General features: G+C 38.5%; 2 protein-coding genes across 3 annotated transcripts in view; both read left to right on the forward strand.

Moving 5' to 3' along the window:
* Window positions 1–18,111, forward strand: part of LOC138032949 (26S proteasome non-ATPase regulatory subunit 14-like) — a 22,061-nt gene extending 3,950 nt beyond the window's left edge. Inside the window, exons 1-8 of one of the 2 annotated variants that reach the window (XM_068880671.1) lie at window positions 4,032–4,099; window positions 5,386–5,398; window positions 9,357–9,463; window positions 10,692–10,762; window positions 13,490–13,571; window positions 15,023–15,091; window positions 15,666–15,773; window positions 17,959–18,111. In XM_068880671.1, coding sequence (XP_068736772.1) covers window positions 5,386–5,398; window positions 9,357–9,463; window positions 10,692–10,762; window positions 13,490–13,571; window positions 15,023–15,091; window positions 15,666–15,773; window positions 17,959–18,096 — 588 coding nt within the window. In that variant the 5' untranslated portion in view covers window positions 4,032–4,099 and the 3' untranslated portion in view covers window positions 18,097–18,111. Of the gene's footprint in view, window positions 1–4,031; window positions 4,100–5,385; window positions 5,399–9,356; window positions 9,464–10,691; window positions 10,763–13,489; window positions 13,572–15,022; window positions 15,092–15,665; window positions 15,774–17,958 lie in introns of those variants that run through there. The other variant, XM_068880673.1, reaches the window with a different exon arrangement.
* LOC138031339 (uncharacterized) overlaps window positions 1–22,500 on the forward strand; it is a 154,314-nt gene that overhangs the window by 43,276 nt on the left and 88,538 nt on the right. The gene's annotated exons all lie outside the window — the stretch shown is intronic.

Consider the following 22,500-nt stretch of genomic DNA (forward strand, 5'->3'; position numbering starts at 1 on the left):
GTAAGTTCATTTTTAATGATAAATTATGACCAAAAATCAATCGTTACAATGATGAAAGAGACTGTGTCATGGCCATCCAGTTGATTTTATGTATCTGTAGTTTTACCTTATACTCGCCCCTACTCGCTATGCAGGTTAACGATAACCCTGAAATAATTATAATTATTTCTTTCACAGCTCAACTCAAAGCTTTGTGCCCAAAAAATGTCTGTTGAGCATACAGTACATACGTAATTTAAATTACAAATTAAAGACATTAACATCAACTTTGAAAAACAAAACTCTTAAGTACTGTAGGTGAACAGTTTTCAAAAACCCCAATTGCAATCCAGTTTCGTCCATCCCTTCCTCAGGCTTTGTAATTGCTGTTTTATTCAAACCTTTCTTCATTGTTTTAAGAAGCTATTGTTACTATACGTTTTGCTTGATTTGTTTTCTGGTTCCCTTTTGCTGAATTGGGCTAAATTTTGTGACATCAGCCCCTTCAAAACACCTGGTAATTTGCCTACTGTAAATTCTATAATAATTATAGCCTCAGGTGACGTGAAGATTGGCACTTCAAAGCTTTTTCTTTGTTTAGTAATGAAAAAAAATACTCTTTTTCTCAGCATGCCATTTTTCTCTGCTTGGTTTTTGAAAATTGTTAGGGCGAGCGGAAGTTCCTATGGAAGTCATGGGTTTAATGCTAGGAGAATTTGTAGATGAGTACACTGTGAGAGTCATTGATGTTTTTGCGATGCCACAGAGTGGGACAGTAAGTTTGCAGAAAACAGTGATTTATCCTGTATAAACATCATGCAATGCATTGATTTTATTATTATTTAGTGCACACGGGGAACAGCAGGGACGGCTGGTCAAATATTGCAAGTTCATTTTTATATCCCTCAAGAGATAAGAATTGCAGTGACACACCACAAGTTATTATTACAGCGGGTCTAAAACGCAGGTCACATTCCACAGGTCAGGGTTCATGTCACTGTGCTACATGTCCAGACAAATAAACGACACCAAAAGTGTCTCCTAGCCCTAATAACTCCACAAAAATGCTGTTTCTGGTCTAAGAGAAACGTTTGGCCTAGTTTTTCATCACTGGAGCAGAGACTCCTAGTCTTGACCTGTGGAATGTACCCTCCATCTGCGCCCAAGGTTGCTGCCTAACGGTCGCCCGGTCACCTGGGGCGCCTTATTTGCGAGCACAGGCGACCAAATTTCTGAACAAGTAGCCCCAACAGGCGCCTCACTTGATTCAGCCTCACTTGGCTCTTAAAAAAATGATTCGGGCTGCTAACTTTTAATGTTGGAAGCCTGCAGGGCTCCCGGAAAATTTTCTTAGGCAGCAGCCTTGAATGCCAATGTGACCATATTGTGGGCTCAACTTTAGAGAATCAATACTTGTATACTTGTCCCCAGCTAGTTTACAGCATACATTTTTGATATTGATCATCCATGTTATGGCCAATTGACACCTGTCAAAAGAAGGTATCCGCTGACCAGTATCACATGACCATATCATGTTCTCAAGTTTAGAGCTACATGTAATCGTGGTCAGCTGTTTTTTTTTTAAGTTGGCTGCTGACCAGATACTGGGTTTCGATTGGATTGCAGGTTCAAGCCAGGTTAACTTATTGTAGGAATGAATAACCCTGTACACATGGCTTTGCTTTTAGGCTTGGCTGAATCTATATATTATACATACAATGACAGAGCAGGCCTGGGCCAAAAGCCAAACTGGAAATTAATTTGTCCTTTGCAAGAATGTTATACTGTACATGTTTTCTGTATCATACTGTGTTGTTTGGCCCTCAGCCTCGCATCATTTGGTATTGATGAAAGTTTTAAACACTGTAATCTCAAAATTTTTGCTATAATTAGTTTTAACGACTGGTTCTTTAGAAGATCCATGTGTGGGAAAAAATGATGATTCCTCAAAAGATAGTTATTTTAATATTTTTGTTTTATTTATGAATTTATTTTATGAATAGGGTGTGAGTGTAGAAGCAGTTGATCCTGTATTTCAAGCTAAGATGTTGGACATGTTAAAGCAGACTGGAAGGTACATGTAGAGTTGTTATTTTGCTGACAGTTTCAAATATAAAATACAGTACATTGATTTCTTATTGTCCAAAAGAAAAAGAAACAAAAAACAAACTGAAAGGACAGCAGCAGTGGTGAGAAATACTGAACATCGCAGATACAATACTAAGGCTTCATGTATGTTTAAAAGAAAAAAATTTAACGAGGACAGGTGTAAACTTCTTTTTCTCTGCAACCTGTTTCATCTGATCACACAGATGTCTGTGGGGAGCTGTACAGTTCTAGATGCAGTTTCTTTGAGTAGACTCCCTCCCCTTCCCCTCCTTAAGACTGCCAGAATTAAATATAGCCAACAGCAAACTTACAGTACAACAGGATTTGGAAACCTTGCAGTATTATTATTGGTTATTACAGTGTAAGTTTTAATCCATTCACACCTCAAATGCCCTAGGATGCCCCCCCCCACCCCCATTGATGAGTAAAATAGTCTGGTGTTAGACAGAGTAAAATCTATTAAGTCTCACTCCTTGGGGTCAATGGGTTAATGCATGTACATTTATTGTGAGCCACAGGAGGCATTTCAGAAAAAAATACTAGAGACCTTTAGCATACATGAGTATGGTTTGTCATTTAAGGAAACTGCAAACTGCAGTTTGCCATGTTTGCAGTCTCAGCAAAGCATTCTGTGTTTCATGCTGTTATGTACTTTTTTGTCAAGTCGAAGTCCTTTTAGCACCTGGAAACAGCACTTCACAGGTAGAAAGACTAAATTGCTTGCTTTTAAGCATGAAGCTGAATGATTTTTAATGGCATAAAGCCTACAGTGGTGGACAAAATTTGTTGGGACAGTCATGCATAAGTTGTAATAATTCTCATCAATAATTTCAAACATTGCCTTAAAAGTAATGCATTATTATTTTTTTAAACTAGAGTGCAGTTTCCCCCTGCCCACCCAATACAATGTTGAATGTCTGAAAAAAAAATGCAGATTCATGTTTACAACATTGATGGTGGGGTGGGGGGATGGACTGGGCACCAGGAGAACTTTGTCCATGTTTGCTTGCCGTACATCACTCCCCGCTGGAAGCGCTTGCTTTCATTCAAACGTGACCTGCAAGCTGTACATGTGGCCACAAGACCATGGTCTTGTGAGATCATCAGGTTTGCTGTATGCCATTTACCCTGAAAATCCTGATGCTAAAGGTCTCTAACCGTCATCTTCATTGTATCATATCATATCATATTTAAGCAATAGACCATAAGTTTCTATGATTTATACGTAGGCTGATAAACCAAGCGGGATGTTGGTAGACCACGAGAAGAATTCGTAAATCACGAGCTGCATTTACGAATTCTTTGAGTGTTCTTCCAGGATCCCAAGTGGTTTATCATGCCTATAAACCATAAGAACCTGTGGTCTATTGCTTTTATATAATAATTCAGAAGTCGCACTATTTTTCCACGAGTTTACTGGCACAATAAAACATAGCTGATTGACCAATCAGAGCGCGTGCATTGATTTGGTTATTATAAAAAATATCATATACCACAGAGGACAGAAGTGGGAGAATGTTGAACGGTAAGTTTGTATACATGTACAACTACACTTTACAAACTACATTTTATGAACCACATGTATGTACATGTACTTTACAACTACATGTTTCTTTTGATCATAAAGTGTTATTGTTTCGCTGTTGTTGTACTGTATGTATGGTGACTGCAGGAAGTTGAATGAAAGTGGATGGGTATTCTGATATCTACAGTAGCCAATCAACTTGTTTGAAAAAAAGAATTCTTGAATACATCATCTGATAAACAGTATTTGACTGTCAGTACAACTAAGTGAGGAACACACTGATTGACTGACTGTTTGACTAATGATTGCTTGATTGAGTGAATGACTAATGATTGACTTACTGACCAATAGTCGATAGACTGATTGACTGGCTGACCGATGGGCTAATATTGATTTAATTTGATTTATTTGAAGTCACCACCAAGTGATGCCCCAGTTGTAGACACAGCCGAACAAGTTTACATTTCATCACTTGCTCTTCTTAAGGTAATGTGTGCTGTTATGTTGTTGTAAATTTAATTGGGTTTTTATTATTGTGGAAGATTTTTCTAGTGGTCATAAACCAACCAATTATTAGAGATTCATCGTCCAAGGTGCAATAAAATATTAATGACTTGATAGAAAAGAAGCATTACAGTATTTTAAGATTGAAGTAAATAATTACATACAGTGTACTATCATTACTTAATATTATTATATGAATTGTGTTTGTAGCCGATATAACGCGCGCTCTGATTGGCTAATTGTGACGGAATTGCAGGGCATCATTCTCCCGTAATGCCCACGGGCCGATTACGGCCTTGCAAAAACAAAGCAAAAGATAATTAAAAAGCCATATAATAAACTACTTACTAATCGAGCTAGCTCGAGCTGTACTGGGGAATATTGGCTCTCGGTCGTTTTTGTACGGACCGAGCGCAGCGAGATCCGTACAGTCACGACCTTGGGCCAATATTCCCCAGTACAGCCCTCGCGCCCGGTTAGTAAGAAGTTATTGTTACACCGTACTGATTTCACTTTTGCAAATCATGAAGGTCTTTGATGAATAATAATTATTCTTTCTCAATCACTTCCAGTACTCACTAGGTAAAGTATTCTTATCCATAATTGCACGAGCCATCTTCTTTTTGACTCATCCTAAGCATTTTGGAAAGATTTTGAATCCTACAGTTTTTTCATTAATTTCATTAACTACAAATAAGTTCCTCTCTATCTAACTGTGAGATGTGATGATACTGTACATGTGGATATCATTACATATTGTATAACTGATTGCGACCCTTTACTTCAATTAAATTATTATTATTTTATTGATTGGCAAGATACTGTACCTTGTAAATATATATGTATATGGGAGTACAGAAGGTCTCAAATTCTACCCAACATAACACCTAGGCCTTTAATAGTTGTAAAGTAAATTTTAAAGTTAAATAACGTTACTGAAAAATACATGGTTACCAAGAATAACAAATTTGATCATTTCAACAAGAAAGAGCAGCTTCATTCACAGAATGAAGCATACTTTTAGTGGGAAAAGCATGGCAGATTATGTGGGACATGTGGACTGAGTTGGTACTGTGCCTGTACATGTACAGTGCGCAATTGTCTTAACGATGATTTGTATTTTGGCCCTTTAGAATTAATCTGGGACATTTTTTGTATTATGCACGATAGTTAAAAATAATGATAATTATGGCTACTCATCCTTGTGTGTTTTTTTTGGTTTTTGTTTTTCATGCCATTGTTCACTTGGCATTAATTTTATTTGACAGATGCTCAAGCATGGTAAGTTCATTTTTAATGATAAATTATGACCAAAAATCAATCGTTACAATGATGAAAGAGACTGTGTCATGGCCATCCAGTTGATTTTATGTATCTGTAGTTTTACCTTATACTCGCCCCTACTCGCTATGCAGGTTAACGATAACCCTGAAATAATTATAATTATTTCTTTCACAGCTCAACTCAAAGCTTTGTGCCCAAAAAATGTCTGTTGAGCATACAGTACATACGTAATTTAAATTACAAATTAAAGACATTAACATCAACTTTGAAAAACAAAACTCTTAAGTACTGTAGGTGAACAGTTTTCAAAAACCCCAATTGCAATCCAGTTTCGTCCATCCCTTCCTCAGGCTTTGTAATTGCTGTTTTATTCAAACCTTTCTTCATTGTTTTAAGAAGCTATTGTTACTATACGTTTTGCTTGATTTGTTTTCTGGTTCCCTTTTGCTGAATTGGGCTAAATTTTGTGACATCAGCCCCTTCAAAACACCTGGTAATTTGCCTACTGTAAATTCTATAATAATTATTAAACAGGCCTTCTGATAGGGTGCGATTAAAAAATGCAAATTATGCGATTTTTTCAGGGCAGATTGTGCGATTTAGAAAGGCCAATTATGCGATAAATAATGTAAATTATGCGATTTTTCTCAGCAATTTTAAGCGTGTTTTATACAGTTTCATGTTAAGAAAAACCCTTTTTTGCTGCCCTAAAGACATTTTGAACACAAAGGAACAGTAATTGTGTATCTCGATCGACAATAGTTGGGATAAATAAAAGTTGAAACTTCCGAAGATAGTCAATCACAATACCCCCATTTAGACGAGGGCCATTTCATTAGGGTCTTTTATACGAGAGAAAATAAGCCGCGGCTTTCTCTGGCCGCGGCTTACAGAAGACTCGAATGTTCACCCCGTATAAATGGTACAAAATCTACGTGCACGTCTTTTTCAAGCCCCGGCTTACATTGTATATTGACCTGGGAATATAATATTATATTCGTATAAATAGTTCCTTTTGCGTATTTTTTACACCGTGGCCAGAGTAAGCCGCGGCTTATTTTCTCTCGTATAAAAGGCCCTAATATTGCACGACGAGAAAAACATCAGTCCATCGTCCACGTAGAGCGTACCTGTGAGGTACTTTCTTGCTCGATTGTGAGCTGTCAGATCGGGCGGAATGTGGAAACTTCCTTCTTCGTCGAAGAAAAAGCGAGCGTTTTCACAACAAACTTATCCATGAGTAAGTTTTTCTCAGTTTTCAATGAAAGAAACTACATTTTGCCGAAAAACTTACAACTTCGCATATTTTTCACAAATCTCTTCTGTAAGAGAAGGCAACTATGTCATTTCAGTGGTGTGTATATAAGGGTGTGTTTGTGTTGCACCAATAGAAGGAGACTCGTACCAGGTCCCCGACAAAGATTTTTTTAGCCTTTTTACTGGGTTGCCTATGGGCAAACCCAGTCGAGGTCTACGTTTAGTTTGTTTGTTTTCTTTTTTTTTTTTTTTTTTTTTTCTTTTTTTTTTTTTTACGTGTCGGTAAAAGTCTTGCCTGTCACTCCCCTGGTAAGTAGTGTCTTTGTGTATAGAGCCTTTTGCGCATATTTTCTTAGGATCGAGAGGGTAGTGGAACTGCGTAGATTTCTCTTGTGGACACAGTAGAATCATTAACTTAGCCTGCAATGGCGTCGAAAGTCATGCAACGCGAATGGCGTTTTAGTGGATCCTTAAACAAAATATACCCTTATGGAGCTCAATAATGGAAAGTCAGTTGGATAAACTAGGCATGAATCTCAAAAGCGACGAGTACTGGACTTCGACAACAATCTATCGCCCGTCGAGACGAAATCAAAGTGAGCAGTATTTACCTGAAGTACATGGTAATTTGACACAATTGAGTTTCTTGTCTTCACGCACGCAATCAAATAGGAAGAGGTTTTCGCCTCTAAGAGCAAATATGTTGTTTGTTTCAACAAAATTTTCGCTGTAAAATGATTCTTTGGTATTTTCTGACTTTGTGAATTATAATATCATGTTGTGTATTGTATTTTGGAGCTTAAGGTTCAAATGTGATATGGGAGAAGTTTTTTAGTATCGCTCTGTAAGCAGGAAGGGTTCACAGGCCTGTTGGAAGCGTGCTTGAGTTTCAACAAAATGAGCCCCAAAATCAGTGAAAACTTGTGACGCAGATGACTAATAAAGTAGCTGCTATTTCCAAAGTGATGGAATTACCTGGTGATAAATCACGTCGCACACGTCTTGGAGAGTAAATTTTGACTTTGCATAAACAAGAGTTGGGCGATTGTGATCTTTGTTTTGACTTCGCTCATTTCATTGTCAAACTTTATCACACTTGACAGAAAAAGAAACTTACAAAAACCCGGTATCTTGGGCATATGAATTACGGGGTGGTGACTTCTTTGCCTAAAAGCAACTCACTTAACGAAACTGTCCTTTTTCAAACAACAACAAGGATTCAAACAGCTTCAATTCTTACAGAGTTCGATAAAACATGCGGTGGGGCAACCAAAGCGATGGGAGCTGTGTTGGGGTTTCAGTGTGAAAGTACAAACGGCTACTAATACTCTTATAACTCTTTTTTCATTATTATTTTACTAACCCACAGTCTGCAGTCTGCATTTTACCCTCAGTCTGCATTTTATCCCTGGTCTGCAGTCTGCAGTCTGCGTTTTACACTGACCGGTTATTTGAGTGGTTTTTGGCAACAGAGGTTAATTATTCGTAATGCGATCGCTTCCGTTGCCGTTAGCAATGGGTCGCAAATTTGACACTTTTATCGCATTATCACATTACGCATTGAACCACGTTATCTATTATTCCTAAAAATCTAAAAATATTCGTGCCTTATCAGTTTTCGGTCGAATTTATGTCCAAGAAGGCAGATAAATTGCAGAAAATATTAGTTTTGCATCCAAAAATTCGTAATCAACGCTAAAATGACCAAATTTTGCCTAGAAAACATATTTTACTGTTATTTTTCTTAAATTTTTTCGTTCAACTTTCGCTTTTATAAAATGTTTCAGTTTTCTGTAAATAAGTTATATGCTGTTGGAAAGCTTATTTTCTTAGCTTTAAAATGATGTATTTTTTCCCCCTAACTTAAATATTTTTTGAGAAAAAAAAACATGTTTTTGCGATGGCTGATTTACCGCGGTGTTCTGGCGGTGGGGTCAGTGGGAAGAAGAGTTAGGGCAGTAGCCAGGTTGTTAAGCTCTGGAAAGGATCTGTTTCGTCGTACGAACGTGGGAGGACCGGGTCATTAGGTTTTGGTTTGTTTTGGGAGGCCCGGTTGGGGGGGGGGGGGTACTCCCATATGAAACAGACGGGGATGCTCGTCGTCTCGCTTAGGGGTGTAAATTTTGGATTTTGGTCTCGCTTAGGGTGTTTCGGGCAAAGCGCCAATATTTTAAGCCGCCAAGGTCAAAATTTGCTTAAGTCACGCCCAGATTGGTCTCCTTTAGGAGTCACAAAAAGCTTGAGCCACGCCCAGATGGTCTCCTTCAGGGGTTAAATTTAAAATTTCCGACTAGCATCCCCGTGTGTTCCATATGGGAGTCCCCCCCCCCACCTCCGGGGCTGCACGTACCACAGGCAACCCAGTGTACCCTCACGGAGGGTCTAGTTCCAAGATAAATCATCTTAAAAATGGCTTATTTATGCAGGAATTCCTAAGAGACGTGTTGATTTATGTTTCATTTTATGAATTTTGTGCGTCCTTTTGTGAATTATGCGATTTTTCGTGAATTGTGCGATCGGATGCAATTTGAGGTCGATTGTGCGAAATCGCACCATCGCGTAATATCAGAAGGCCTGATTATAGCCTCAGGTGACGTGAAGATTGGCACTTCAAAGCTTTTTCTTTGTTTAGTAATGAAAAAAATACTCTTTTTCTCAGCATGCCATTTTTCTCTGCTTGGTTTTTGAAAATTGTTAGGGCGAGCGGGAGTTCCTATGGAAGTCATGGGTTTAATGCTGGGAGAATTTGTAGATGACTACACTGTGAGAGTCATTGATGTTTTTGCGATGCCACAGAGTGGGACAGTAAGTTTGCAGAAAACAGTGATTTATCCTGTATAAACATCATGCAATGCATTGATTTTATTATTATTTAGTGCACACGGGGAACAGCAGGGACGGCTGGTCAAATATTGCAAGTTCATTTTTATATCCCTCAAGAGATAAGAATTGCAGTGACACACCACAAGTTATTATTACAGCGGGTCTAAAACGCAGGTCACATTCCACAGGTCAGGGTTCATGTCACTGTGCTACATGTCCAGACAAATAAACGACACCAAAAGTGTCTCCTAGCCCTAATAACTCCACAAAAATGCTGTTTCTGGTCTAAGAGAAACGTTTGGCCTAGTTTTTCATCACTGGAGCAGAGACTCCTAGTCTTGACCTGTGGAATGTACCCTCCATCTGCGCCCAAGGTTGCTGCCTAACGGTCGCCCGGTCACCTGGGGCGCCTTATTTGCGAGCACAGGCGACCAAATTTCTGAACAAGTAGCCCCAACAGGCGCCTCACTTGATTCAGCCTCACTTGGCTCTTAAAAAAATGATTCGGGCTGCTAACTTTTAATGTTGGAAGCCTGCAGGGCTCCCGGAAAATTTTCTTAGGCAGCAGCCTTGAATGCCAATGTGACCATATTGTGGGCTCAACTTTAGAGAATCAATACTTGTATACTTGTCCCCAGCTAGTTTACAGCATACATTTTTGATATTGATCATCCATGTTATGGCCAATTGACACCTGTCAAAAGAAGGTATCCGCTGACCAGTATCACATGACCATATCATGTTCTCAAGTTTAGAGCTACATGTAATCGTGGTCAGCTGTTTTTTTTTTTAAGTTGGCTGCTGACCAGATACTGGGTTTCGATTGGATTGCAGGTTCAAGCCAGGTTAACTTATTGTAGGAATAAATAACCCTGTACACATGGCTTTGCTTTTAGGCTTGGCTGAATCTATATATTATACATACAATGACAGAGCAGGCCTGGGCCAAAAGCCAAACTGGAAATTAATTTGTCCTTTGCAAGAATGTTATACTGTACATGTTTTCAGTATCATACTGTGTTGTTTGGCCCTCAGCCTCACATCATTTGGTATTGATGAAAGTTTTAAACACTGTAATCTCAAAATTTTTGCTATAATTAGTTTTAACGACTGGTTCTTTAGAAGATCCATGTGTGGGAAAAAATGATGATTCCTCAAAAGATAGTTATTTTAATATTTTTGTTTATTTATGAATTTATTTTATGAATAGGGTGTGAGTGTAGAAGCAGTTGATCCTGTATTTCAAGCTAAGATGTTGGACATGTTAAAGCAGACTGGAAGGTACATGTAGAGTTGTTATTTTGCTGACAGTTTCAAATATAAAATACAGTACATTGATTTCTTATTGTCCAAAAGAAAAAGAAACAAAAAACAAACTGAAAGGACAGCAGCAGTGGTGAGAAATACTGAACATCGCAGATACGATACTAAGGCTTCATGTATGTTTAAAAGAAAAAAATTTAACGAGGACAGGTGTAAACTTCTTTTTCTCTGCAACCTGTTTCATCTGATCACACAGATGTCTGTGGGGAGCTGTACAGTTCTAGATGCAGTTTCTTTGAGTAGACTCCCTCCCCTTCCCCTCCTTAAGACTGCCAGAATTAAATATAGCCAACAGCAAACTTACAGTACAACAGGATTTGGAAACCTTGCAGTATTATTATTGGTTATTACAGTGTAAGTTTTAATCCATTCACACCTCAAATGCCCTAGGATGCCCCCCCCACCCCCATTGATGAGTAAAATAGTCTGGTGTTAGACAGAGTAAAATCTATTAAGTCTCACTCCTTGGGGTCAATGGGTTAATGCATGTACATTTATTGTGAGCCACAGGAGGCATTTCAGAAAAAAATACTAGAGACCTTTAGCATACATGAGTATGGTTTGTCATTTAAGGAAACTGCAAACTGCAGTTTGCCATGTTTGCAGTCTCAGCAAAGCATTCTGTGTTTCATGCTGTTATGTACTTTTTTGTCAAGTCGAAGTCCTTTTAGCACCTGGAAACAGCACTTCACAGGTAGAAAGACTAAATTGCTTGCTTTTAAGCATGAAGCTGAATGATTTTTAATGGCATAAAGCCTACAGTGGTGGACAAAATTTGTTGGGACAGTCATGCATAAGTTGTAATAATTCTCATCAATAATTTCAAACATTGCCTTAAAAGTAATGCATTATTATTTTTTTAAACTAGAGTGCAGTTTCCCCCTGCCCACCCAATACAATGTTGAATGTCTGAAAAAAAAAATGCAGATTCATGTTTACAACATTGATGGTGGGGTGGGGGGATGGACTGGGCACCAGGAGAACTTTGTCTATGTTTGCTTGCCGTACATCACTCCCCGCTGGAAGCGCTTGCTTCCATTCAAACGTGACCTGCAAGCTGTACATTTGGCCACAAGACCATGGTCTTGTGAGATCATCAGGTTTGCTGTATGCCATTTATCCTGAAAATCCTGATGCTAAAGGTCTCTAACCGTCATCTTCATTGTATCATATCATATCATATTTAAGCAATAGACCATAAGTTTCTATGATTTATGCGTAGGCTGATAAACCAAGCGGGATGTTGGTAGACCACGAGAAGAATTCGTAAATCACGAGCTGCATTTACGAATTCTTTGAGTGTTCTTCCAGGATCCCAAGTGGTTTATCATGCCTATAAACCATAAGAACCTGTGGTCTATTGCTTTTATATAATAATTCAGAAGTCGCACTATTTTTCCACGAGTTTACTGGCACAATAAAACATAGCTGATTGACCAATCAGAGCGCGTGCATTGATTTGGTTATTATATAAAATATCATATACCACAGAGGACAGACCACCAGACCACAATATTGAGAACCCTATTCTTTGCGAATAGTGTGTGATAGGTACTTAAATTTTAGTTGACCTGTTAACTATTGCATCTGTACAACGTAGGCTACTCAGTATGTTGTATGTACAATTACATTGTAGACTTGATATCAGGTAGCTTATCATTCTTAGCTTATATCCTCCTGTATCCTTATAAATTATTTATAAGGATAATGTTGACGAGAAGTCATTATTATTCTGATGCATTCTGTCACATTTCAGTGTGATGTGGTCAGGTCCTCTTCATCATTTCATGTCGCAGTGTAACAAGGGTAACGCTACACTGTACATGGTAAAGTGTCCCTGGTAGGAATCTGACTATAGGGATACTATAAGGATGCTGTTGTGATCCCTCTTCGGATCCTATAGGATCCTATAGGATCCTGTAGGATCCTACTCTTGAAAGTTCCTGAAAGATCTTACATGATCCTTTCCAGTATCTTGACCATATCCTGAGTTTAACCCATACAGGATTGTGCCAAAAGTATGTGATCTTGTGCAGGATCATACCAAGAAAATAGGGTCTAGTACTATATACAAGTTCCTTGCAATGGTATAGGATCTTAGGTTTGATCCCACCAACAGAAGAGAATCCTGTACAGAATTCTACCAAAAGTAAAGGATCTTGTGCGGGATAATATCAATAGAATAACTGCCGCAGGTTATAATTATTATGTGCTCTGGGTCCCGTCTCTTAAATGTCCTAAAAACTTTTAGGGCCCCAAAACGTATTTATGAAACAGCAATCCGCTTGTTTACAAAAAAAAAATTGGACTTTGGCAAAAATTTAAGGAAACTCAAAGAAAAACGATTGGAAAGTTTGATGTCCAAAAAGCCCTTCGTTGTTAACATACAGGGGGAATTGTGGCACTCGAAAAGTTGCGGTTGTTTTGAGATACATGCTGCAGATCCTCTGTAATTTAAAGGCCGGTTTACACGGTGCGACATGTCGACCCGATTTTTTTCAAAGCCACCGCCAAACATCGGGCCGACAAGTCGCACCGTGTAGACCGACCGTAAGTTAACTTTTGTCATTGCATGGCTTCGTGAAGCAATAGTAACAAAAAATGCGAAAGCTTGTAATGCGTGTACAGAGCTTGCAGACTCATGGTTTATGGTGATTAAATGTATTGTTTTCGTAATTTTTTAAGGCCAGAAATGGTTGTTGGCTGGTATCATTCTCATCCTGGATTCGGCTGCTGGCTGTCAGGAGTAGATATTAACACTCAGCAGGTAATAATGAATTCAGAATAATATAAAAAGTTGCAAATTAGAGCGATTATTAGAGTAAAGCTTCGCTTGAGCCACGTCACCAGAAACTGGCGAAACTAGCTATCAAACTAGGTGTTTTAATACGCTCTGCAAAATTAATATAGAGCAAATGGTCTTTAATATGCAATATTGCAAGTGCCGATGTACATACATCTGTATGCGAAACTGTGAAAGAAAACTAAATGACGTTAAACACAACATTTCATTCACCCTTTTATAACTTACCGAGAAACGTCTTGGTGTTCTTTTTTGGACAATTATGTTTTATCTGTAAGAAAAAAGATGAGAAGAATCAGTTATTTTTTTGTCAGTAAGAAGAAAAGTGACAAAAATTTTACGAACGCGGCAAACTTGAAGAAACTCACGGCCACTGGCCACCGGCAAACGTGACAAATGGCGGGAAAAGTGTGATCACGTGGTCACAATTGCTGTGCTCTCTACTCTCTCCAGGTGATCTGGTGACGTAATTCGGATGACTGGGGAGAAAGATTTTGACGCCGTATCCCACAACCGCGCTCGGCCTTATTTTCGAATTCAACATGGCAGAGACGAGTTTAGATCTTGTCGAGTCTACTTGAATGTTCGTTCAGTAACAGGAAATGTCGTAGACACGTAATGATCTGTTGATTTTTGGCGATGGCAATACTGCAGGGAGTTTGGAAACGACACCCAAGGCCGCGCGCGGTTTTGGGATACAGCGTTAAAATTTTTCTTCCCGGTCCTCTAAATTACGTTACCAGACCACCTGGCTCTCTCTCTATTAACTTGCTCCCGTAGTGATCTCCAGATTGGAATTCAGTTACAACTCCCAGCGCGAGATTTCAATTCTTACCATCCTCATTGGTTTTGGAAGTCGTTTTTTTTGGCAGAGCTCACGACTGAATTTGTACGTTTTGTCTCTCGTAGATTCCACTCTGACTGACAACCTCACTAATGAATTTCACTCCAACATTCAATTTTTACGAAAAATTAGTCTTTTCTCTCATGTTTACACTGTAGCTCATTTTTATTTCAAAAAGGAATTGTAAAATCATATGGGGAAACCTCACAAGATGAAAAAAACAAAACAAAAACATTTCTATCCGGCAATGGACATTCGTGACGAGTTTTCGGAATCTGTTTACGATAGCGAGAGTGATCAAGGCCAGGATTTACCAGTTGCGAAGTTGCTGGACTATACTATACACTGGCTTGGCCCTCTACAGTTAGGTGCTTAGTTACCTGGCCTATGAATGATAGTGAGGCTGAGTTTGGCCTTCTTTTGATAAGAAAACCAGCGAGGTTTCTATCAATACAAGGTCAACTCTAGCCTCACTGTCGTTTATGGGCCAGTTAGCTAAGGATACAACTGTAAAATTGTCCATTGAAACAGAGATTTTTGGTAATTTCCTGTTACCTTTCTTTGTCTACAGAGTTTTGAAGCATTGTCTGAACGAGCTGTGGCAGTGGTTGTGGATCCCATTCAAAGTGTGAAAGGAAAGGTATGATTCCCCCGCTTAGAACCGCCGTGTACAGCTTAATAAACAGTACCACAGGAAAGTACTGTCTGCTAAGTTGCTGTGATTTTGAATGGTCACACCATAAAATTCCACTCACTGACTAAAATGTTAGAATCACTCCATCACTCGAGGCAGCGGCGGAAGTCGAGCCTTCTTGTATAGGGAAGATATCGTTGACGGCACCTATCGTCATTAATGTACCAACCAGAGCCTCGTTGGCTGTCGAAACAATGGGTCTTTTGTTCCTGTGCTTGGCAAATTTAAATAACAAGAGCAATGTGTGTAAACAGATGTCTTCCCTATAGAGGTTTTGCATGGCAGGACCAATAGATTATTTTTCCTATGGGAACAAAATTAATGTTTTTTCTAATGCAAAACATTTTCATTGTTCCTGCCATGCAACATGGCTGCTGTGCGAAACCTCTATAGCACAATCAACAATAGAGTACCATTCATTGCTGCTTTCATTTGCATTCATTTGCACGGTCGCATTGAAGATTGAATTCATCCAAAGACAAACGTTACGCTAATTTATACATTTGTTTTTTGTTTAAAGGTCGTGATCGACGCTTTTCGTCTTATCAACCCAAACATGATGGTATTGGGGCAAGAATCACGCCAGACGACATCCAATCTCGGACATTTACAAAAACCATCAATTCAGGTATACAGCGGTTTTCAAATGAGTGTCGTAAAACCAAAACTAAAGTAATTACTTTGGCCAATCAAAAGGGACGGAGACAATCCGGTAAACCAAGCAAAACTCGAAGTTATTACACGTAACTGACACAAGGCGCGGGAAAATGTGCACGCGAGAGCCACGATTGGTTTTGGTTTCACTTATGATTGGTTGAAAAAAGTGGCGCGAGAACTATGAGGAAATCACCGAGAGAAGTAATGAAAAAACAAAGCAATTCGCTAATTACTTTCGACACTCAATTGAAAAGCGCTCTAGATGGCGCTTACTTCCAGCATTCATCATAAATTGCATTTGCTTTAGAGAGGAATCTTTGTAGGTGTCGTTGTTTACATTTTGCTCACAGAAGGCATCAAGGGCCTTATTCGCGCGGTGGCCATATTGGCCATAGGCAATAGCTTTCGTACCCCGAACCTCGAGTTGAAATGTTTGGGAACTAGTTTCGGTGCATGCGCAAAAGCAAGAGTTTTCAATCCCTCGGGACTCAACATGACCACAGTGTGATTAAGGAACATTGAAATACAGTAAATATATTTATTATAAGAAGGAATTCTCGGTCTAAGTGGAGCAATCTTGTTGGCTGATTTCTGGTCGAGATTTTACAGTACGGACCATTGCCATGGAAACGGTCCGTTTCAGTTTTCCGTATTTTTCCCTCCCGGGAAATTCACAAAAAGTTTAAAAAAAGTGGAATTTATTTTTTTCATCAGAACAGTACAACTATAGTGAGCGGAATTCAGTTTGACATGTAAAAGGTTACCGTTCAAGGTTCGCTGATGGAAAACGAAAATTCACTCAGCGGAGAAGTGTCCGATCGCTCAATGAAACAATGCCACATAAAAAGCAACTTGCTAACCGCACTCGATCGGGACCGTACTGCTGCGCGCGGTCCGTACTGCCACGCCAATAGGGAGTTTAAGCAAAGACGACAGCTACGGCAACGAAAACGTCAGTCCAAAATATAAATTAGCGCTATCGGAAGTATTTCGCGATTATTCCGTCTTGTTCACCTTGTACAATACAGGCGAACTATCCTGTAACTGGATGAGTACGAACGGTTGTAAAGTCAAAACAGAAAATGACTGTTTCATTGTTATATGCTCAGGTTGTTCTTCAAAACCTAAAATTTGGTGATTTCACGTTGTTTTGTGGAGTATTGCAAAGAAATGCACCAAAATTCGTGCTGCACGTGCAGCACGATTATTTTTCCTTTTAAAACCAATTTCTTGCTTTGAGGAGTTTCCGTAGCCGTAGCAGTCGTCTAAGCTTAAACTCCCTAATATTCACCAGTACGGCCCTTGCGCTCGTTGAGAGGTTAATATTTGAAGGGATCCTCACACGTATCTGGATAATTTAAGCAATTGTCTCTTATAGACGAGTGTCAAGTATTTATGAGTCAATGAGTCATGAGTCAATGAGTCAATGAGTCAACGAGTTAGTGCTGCAGTTAATTACACCATAAAATGAAAGCTGAAATTTCAGAGAGTGCTTAGGCCTACCGGTAATCACTGAAACAAGGGCTTAGGCTTAATCAACAAATTATTGCTATATTGACTGTGAGTCTCATTGACTCATGACTCATGACTCATTGACTCATTTGACTCATATAACATGCGTTCGCTTGATAGACAGCTGAAAAATACAGGCATGAGCCTTGCGATGCCGGTGCAATGCTCTTCCAACTGAGCTGTGAAGCCACTCAGTTGGGAGCAGGTCAATTTGTCGGGCCGAACAGCCATTCTAATTAAAACATGCTGGTCAGCGGTGGCCTCATCTCATGGTCAGTGTACTCGACTCCGGATGGAGTGGTCCGGGTTCGGGTCCTGGCCGGGGACATTGCGTTGTGTTCTTGGGCAAGACACTTTACTCTCACGGTGCCTCTCTCCACCCAGGTGTATAAATGGGTGCCGGTGAATTTAATGCTGGGGGTAACCCTGCGATGGACTAGTATCCCATCCACGGGGGAGTAGAAATACTCTTGGTCGCTTCATGCTACAGAAAGCGGAGATAAGCGCCGGCCCGATGGGCCTTCAAGGCTCGTAGCAGACTTAACCTTACCTGGTTACTTAGTAATTTAAAAACCTTGACATTCTGTTATATGTTTAGACACATTGAATGATTGTTTTTTGTATGTTTTCTTCTTTCTCTGTAGGCTTTGATTCATGGTCTCAACAGGCACTATTACTCAATTTCTATCAACTACAAAAAGAACGAATTAGAACAAAAGGTTGGAAAAGCAGTGACTTTGTTTACTCATTCCCGTCAGCTTAATTGTGTTACTGAACACTGATTATAACCGCTGTAACTTTTTATAGAAGAGAACACAGATTTTGACGGTCTCGTTGTCGTCGCCTTTGTCGTTGCTTAAGCTCCTTAATCATTCAAGAGAAAACAATATGAGCGATTCTGAATTTTTATTCATTCAACTGCAGTCGCTGTGTGTGAGAAATTTCCAAACACTTTTGATTTTAATCGTTATTTCCTGTGGTTTAAAGTTATTTTTTGTTGGAATGAAGCTTCCCTTTAAGAAACAGGCACTGAAGACCCCTGGTGAAAATCTTCAGAGGATCTTTAAAGATCTTCAAAGATCTTTAAAGATCTACAAAGACCTGCAAAAGATCTTTGAAGATGAGGATCTTTCAAGGATCCTTAAAGGATATTTGAAAGATCTTCGAAGATCTTCAATTGCCAAAAGGTGGTGTAAAGATCCACAAAGAGCCAGTGAGGATCCTTTGAGGATATTAAAAAGATACTAGTGAGAGTAAGTTTCAACATCTTGGTAAGGATCCTTACAGATCCTCAATAATTCTTTGAGGATATTCCAAGGATCTTAAAAGGATCTTTTAACTGATCTTGAAAAGATCTTTATTAAGATCTTTGAAGATCCTTGATAAATCCTCTATTAATCTTTAAGGATCTTTCAAAGATCTTTGGAAAGATCTTTGTAATCTAATCAAAGAGATCTTTCAAAGATCTTCATGACATCCTTGAGGATCTTCACGGATCTTGATAAAGATCTTTTCAAGAACAGTCAAAGGATCTTTTTAGGATCCTTGAGAGATCCTCAAACAATTCTCGAGGATCTTTTAGGATCTTTATAAAGATCCTTTGAGGATCAATCAAAGGATCTCCTTAGGATCTATGAAAGATCCTCAAGGAATTCTTGAGGACCTTAACGGGATTTCTATCAGGATCCTTAAAGATCCTTAAAGGTCTAAGACAGATGTTTGGGGGAACTCAGTAATTGCAATAAATTAGTTACCATTGCATCTTTAAAGGGGGTTCTTGAACACCATTAGGATTTTAAAGGGATTCATCTTAAAGATATTTTTGGGATTTTTTAAAGGATCTTTTTTGGGAGTCTTCAAAAGCTTTAGGGAGAACCTGTTGATGCCTCAATTAAATAATGTCCTGTACCTTTTTTGTCTCAAGAATTAGAATCTTTTTAGGATTATTAAAGGTTGTGACTGTCGAAACTGAGAAATAATCTAAAGGAGTAAAGGAGTTCATTTATACCAATAAATAGAAAAATCATTGAAACAAATACCCAATTGCGTTATGTTACATGCACGATACCTTATTAGATTTTATCAATATATTCTGACAAAAGAATCATTTTATTAAAATTCTATTAAATGACAATGGGTTAAGTGACAAGAACCGGAACGCAAAACATCACTAAAGAAAGTGCTATTGCTCTTGTTTATACAAGGATCATTACTTCATTGTCTAGCCAAAAAATGCATCAAATACAAATAAACCAATTGCTTGTTCTATAAGAGATCATTTACTTATTTACATGCACTAACTGAAAATTAAGTTAACATTAAGTTGCATGTCCAGTCTGAAAACATTGTAACCTGACCGTCAGCTCATCTATCCCAGTTATAATTTGAAGAAAACCATCGTCCAAAACTTGGAAACGGAAGTGAAGAGGGAGCAATGGGTGACGCATGTTCTTTCTCACTTCACTGAGATTACTAAAACTTAAACTTTCTCATAGCAAGCTTCACTTGATGACCTTCGAATGATTCCTTCACTTTTCAGTATGGCGTTTGTTCTTGAACCAGCGGTAAAAACCCATAAACGATCCCCTCGAACAACATAGAAGATCAGCCATCTTGGATTTGAGCCGCTCTGGTCAGCAGTAGGCCAGCACCAAAAATTGCGGGCTCACACCAGCCACAGATCGATGGCGGTTATTTCGATTTTCGGCTTACTGCAAGTCCTTATCATATTTTAGTTCTTTTACAATGTAAAATGCTTGTCCACTGGAAGGAATTGCTGATAATAACTCACCTAAAGAGGTAAGCGTTGGATAAGACAAATTTGATGCCATGGGCTTTTGTCCTATAAATCAAAGTGCAAGTAATGTTCTATAATTTATAAGCTTAATACAAAGTGCGGGCGTTGTAACGTTTTGTGAAGTGTCTTTCTGTTTACAAATAACGAAGCTTGTAGTGGAAGGTTTTCATAATCCTTCAGAAAAATAACCGACAAAAAGCGAAGCCAACGAAATGGACATTCACATCGAATTTAATTATCCCGGTTTAAAACGAAAAAGAACGCTTGATTTAGTTACATTGAGTCTGATCTGAGTGTTCCTAAATAAACAGCCAAATGTTGACACTTCCATTGGGTGCAGAGATTTCTTCTGGGATATGGTGCAAGAAATTTCATGATAAGTGGTCTGTAATTGGTGACCAAAGTCCACGATATTCTGTTATGTAAGCAATGAGAACCCAGATATATATGCTTCTTTTGTTTTAGACTCCATTACTGTTGTACTCAAGTCACCATTAAACCACTGCAATGAGCACTTTTTATAGCTTTGTAGTCAAGTTGTCACTGCCTTGAATTTCTGAAGAGGTTGGAAAAAGACAATATAATACTATGTATCTTTAAATCGCATTGTCCAGAGGAAACCAAGCTTAGGTACAAAGCGAAAAAAATGTTGTAGTTACTCTAATCCTGTAAGCTAAGCTTATGTTAGGTATTATTATGCAACAACTACAGTGATGGCAATGACGGTGTACAGAAATAAAACAGGAACCCACATATAAGAACTTTTACAAGTAAGAACGTTTTTGGCTAAGACAGTCCTATTTTAGCCTACAATTTTGAAATGGATTCTTATTTTGAGAAATTTAGTCAAACACTGAATACACAAATTTAATATAACAAGCTCTACCAGTACCATGTTTTCCCAGCAGCAACATAGTACCATTGTTTTAATGTTGCTTTAGTTTTGTTCTGTTTATCATGCAAAGCTTTGTATAAACTTCAGAAATGGCCCAAAATAGGCCATACCCACCAATGACAAAACCTCATTATTTTATTCTAAGAACCTGAGTACAGTCTGTAGCCTAGCCTTAGCCTACAGACTGTAGCTTGGAAAAACTTGGTTCTTACACTATATAATTTATTCAGGTTTTTACCGTACCTTTATCAAGCAAATATTGTCACTGTAGTATTAAATATATGACTTACATGACTTGTTCACAATGGAGGGAAAAAAATAATAATTAGTGTGGGGTTGCAACTGCTGTAATAGAAGGGCTGGAAGCAAAAACCTAGTAAGTGACAATGTTTGGCCAACTTTTAGTGCTCAAAACTAGCCCAAATTTTGCAGGTTGACTGGAAATGAACTTAAGAACATTGCTCTGGTAATTTTTTATGCAATTTGAGCTTTATTTTCAAGAAATAAGCTATGCAAAAGTACCATTGGCTTCATGTTTGAAAACAATGGAATCAGAGAAGCAGCACTTACCTTTCATTGTTCCATTAAAATTTAATGGCATTTATAAACTAATATAACTGTGTGTCGATAGCTCAACTGAATGATATGCACAGCAAAGTACACGACAGGTCGGTGGTTTGAGCCACTGATCAGAGTTATTTATTTAATTTTTTGTGCATGTCTCATGTAACTTAAATTTAACAAAGATCGATAAAATCGCAGAGAAAATCAAGAAAAGAAAAACGAGAGAAACATCTCTGTACAAACAAAAGAAAAATAATAAGTCTGATCGGTGGCTCAAACCACCAAGCTGCTGTGTGCTTCGCTGTGTGCATCATTCGGATGAGCTACCGACGCATACAGTTGCATAAAGCTTGTGCTATTAAATTTTAATCAAACAATGAAAGGTAGGTGTTGCTTTGCTGATTCTGTTGCTTTCAAATGCGAAGCCAATAGTATTTTTGCATAGTTTATTTCTCGAAAAAAAGCTCAAATCGGATAAAAACAATACCAGGGCAATGTAAGTTCATTTCCAGTCAACTTGCAAAATAGACCGTTTTTGCTTGTACATTTTGTTTTCCCAATACAGATTATGTCAGGAGGAGGAGGTTAATTGGTCCTTTCTTTTTTCTTTTGTATGTAAATCCAGCCAGCCCCGTTTACGGGGATAAACCCCGATCAAAATTGGATTGATGATGAGGCAGACATATTCATGCTTGCATGCACTCTTTTTAATGAGCAAAACAAGGACTAATCCTCCTGAGTATTATCACATGATTTGTATTGGGAAAACAAAATGTACAAGAGAAAAAGGTCTATTTAGGCTAGTTTTGTGCAAAACTAAAAATTGACCAAAAATTGTCACTTACTAGGTTTTTGTTTCCAGCCCTACATTATTGTATCCTTAATCTCCATTTTTTTTATGATTTTGACAATGATAAACACATCTATGCA

Source organism: Montipora capricornis, chromosome 14 (assembly GCF_036669925.1).
Source record: "Montipora capricornis isolate CH-2021 chromosome 14, ASM3666992v2, whole genome shotgun sequence".
NCBI lineage: Eukaryota > Metazoa > Cnidaria > Anthozoa > Scleractinia > Acroporidae > Montipora > Montipora capricornis.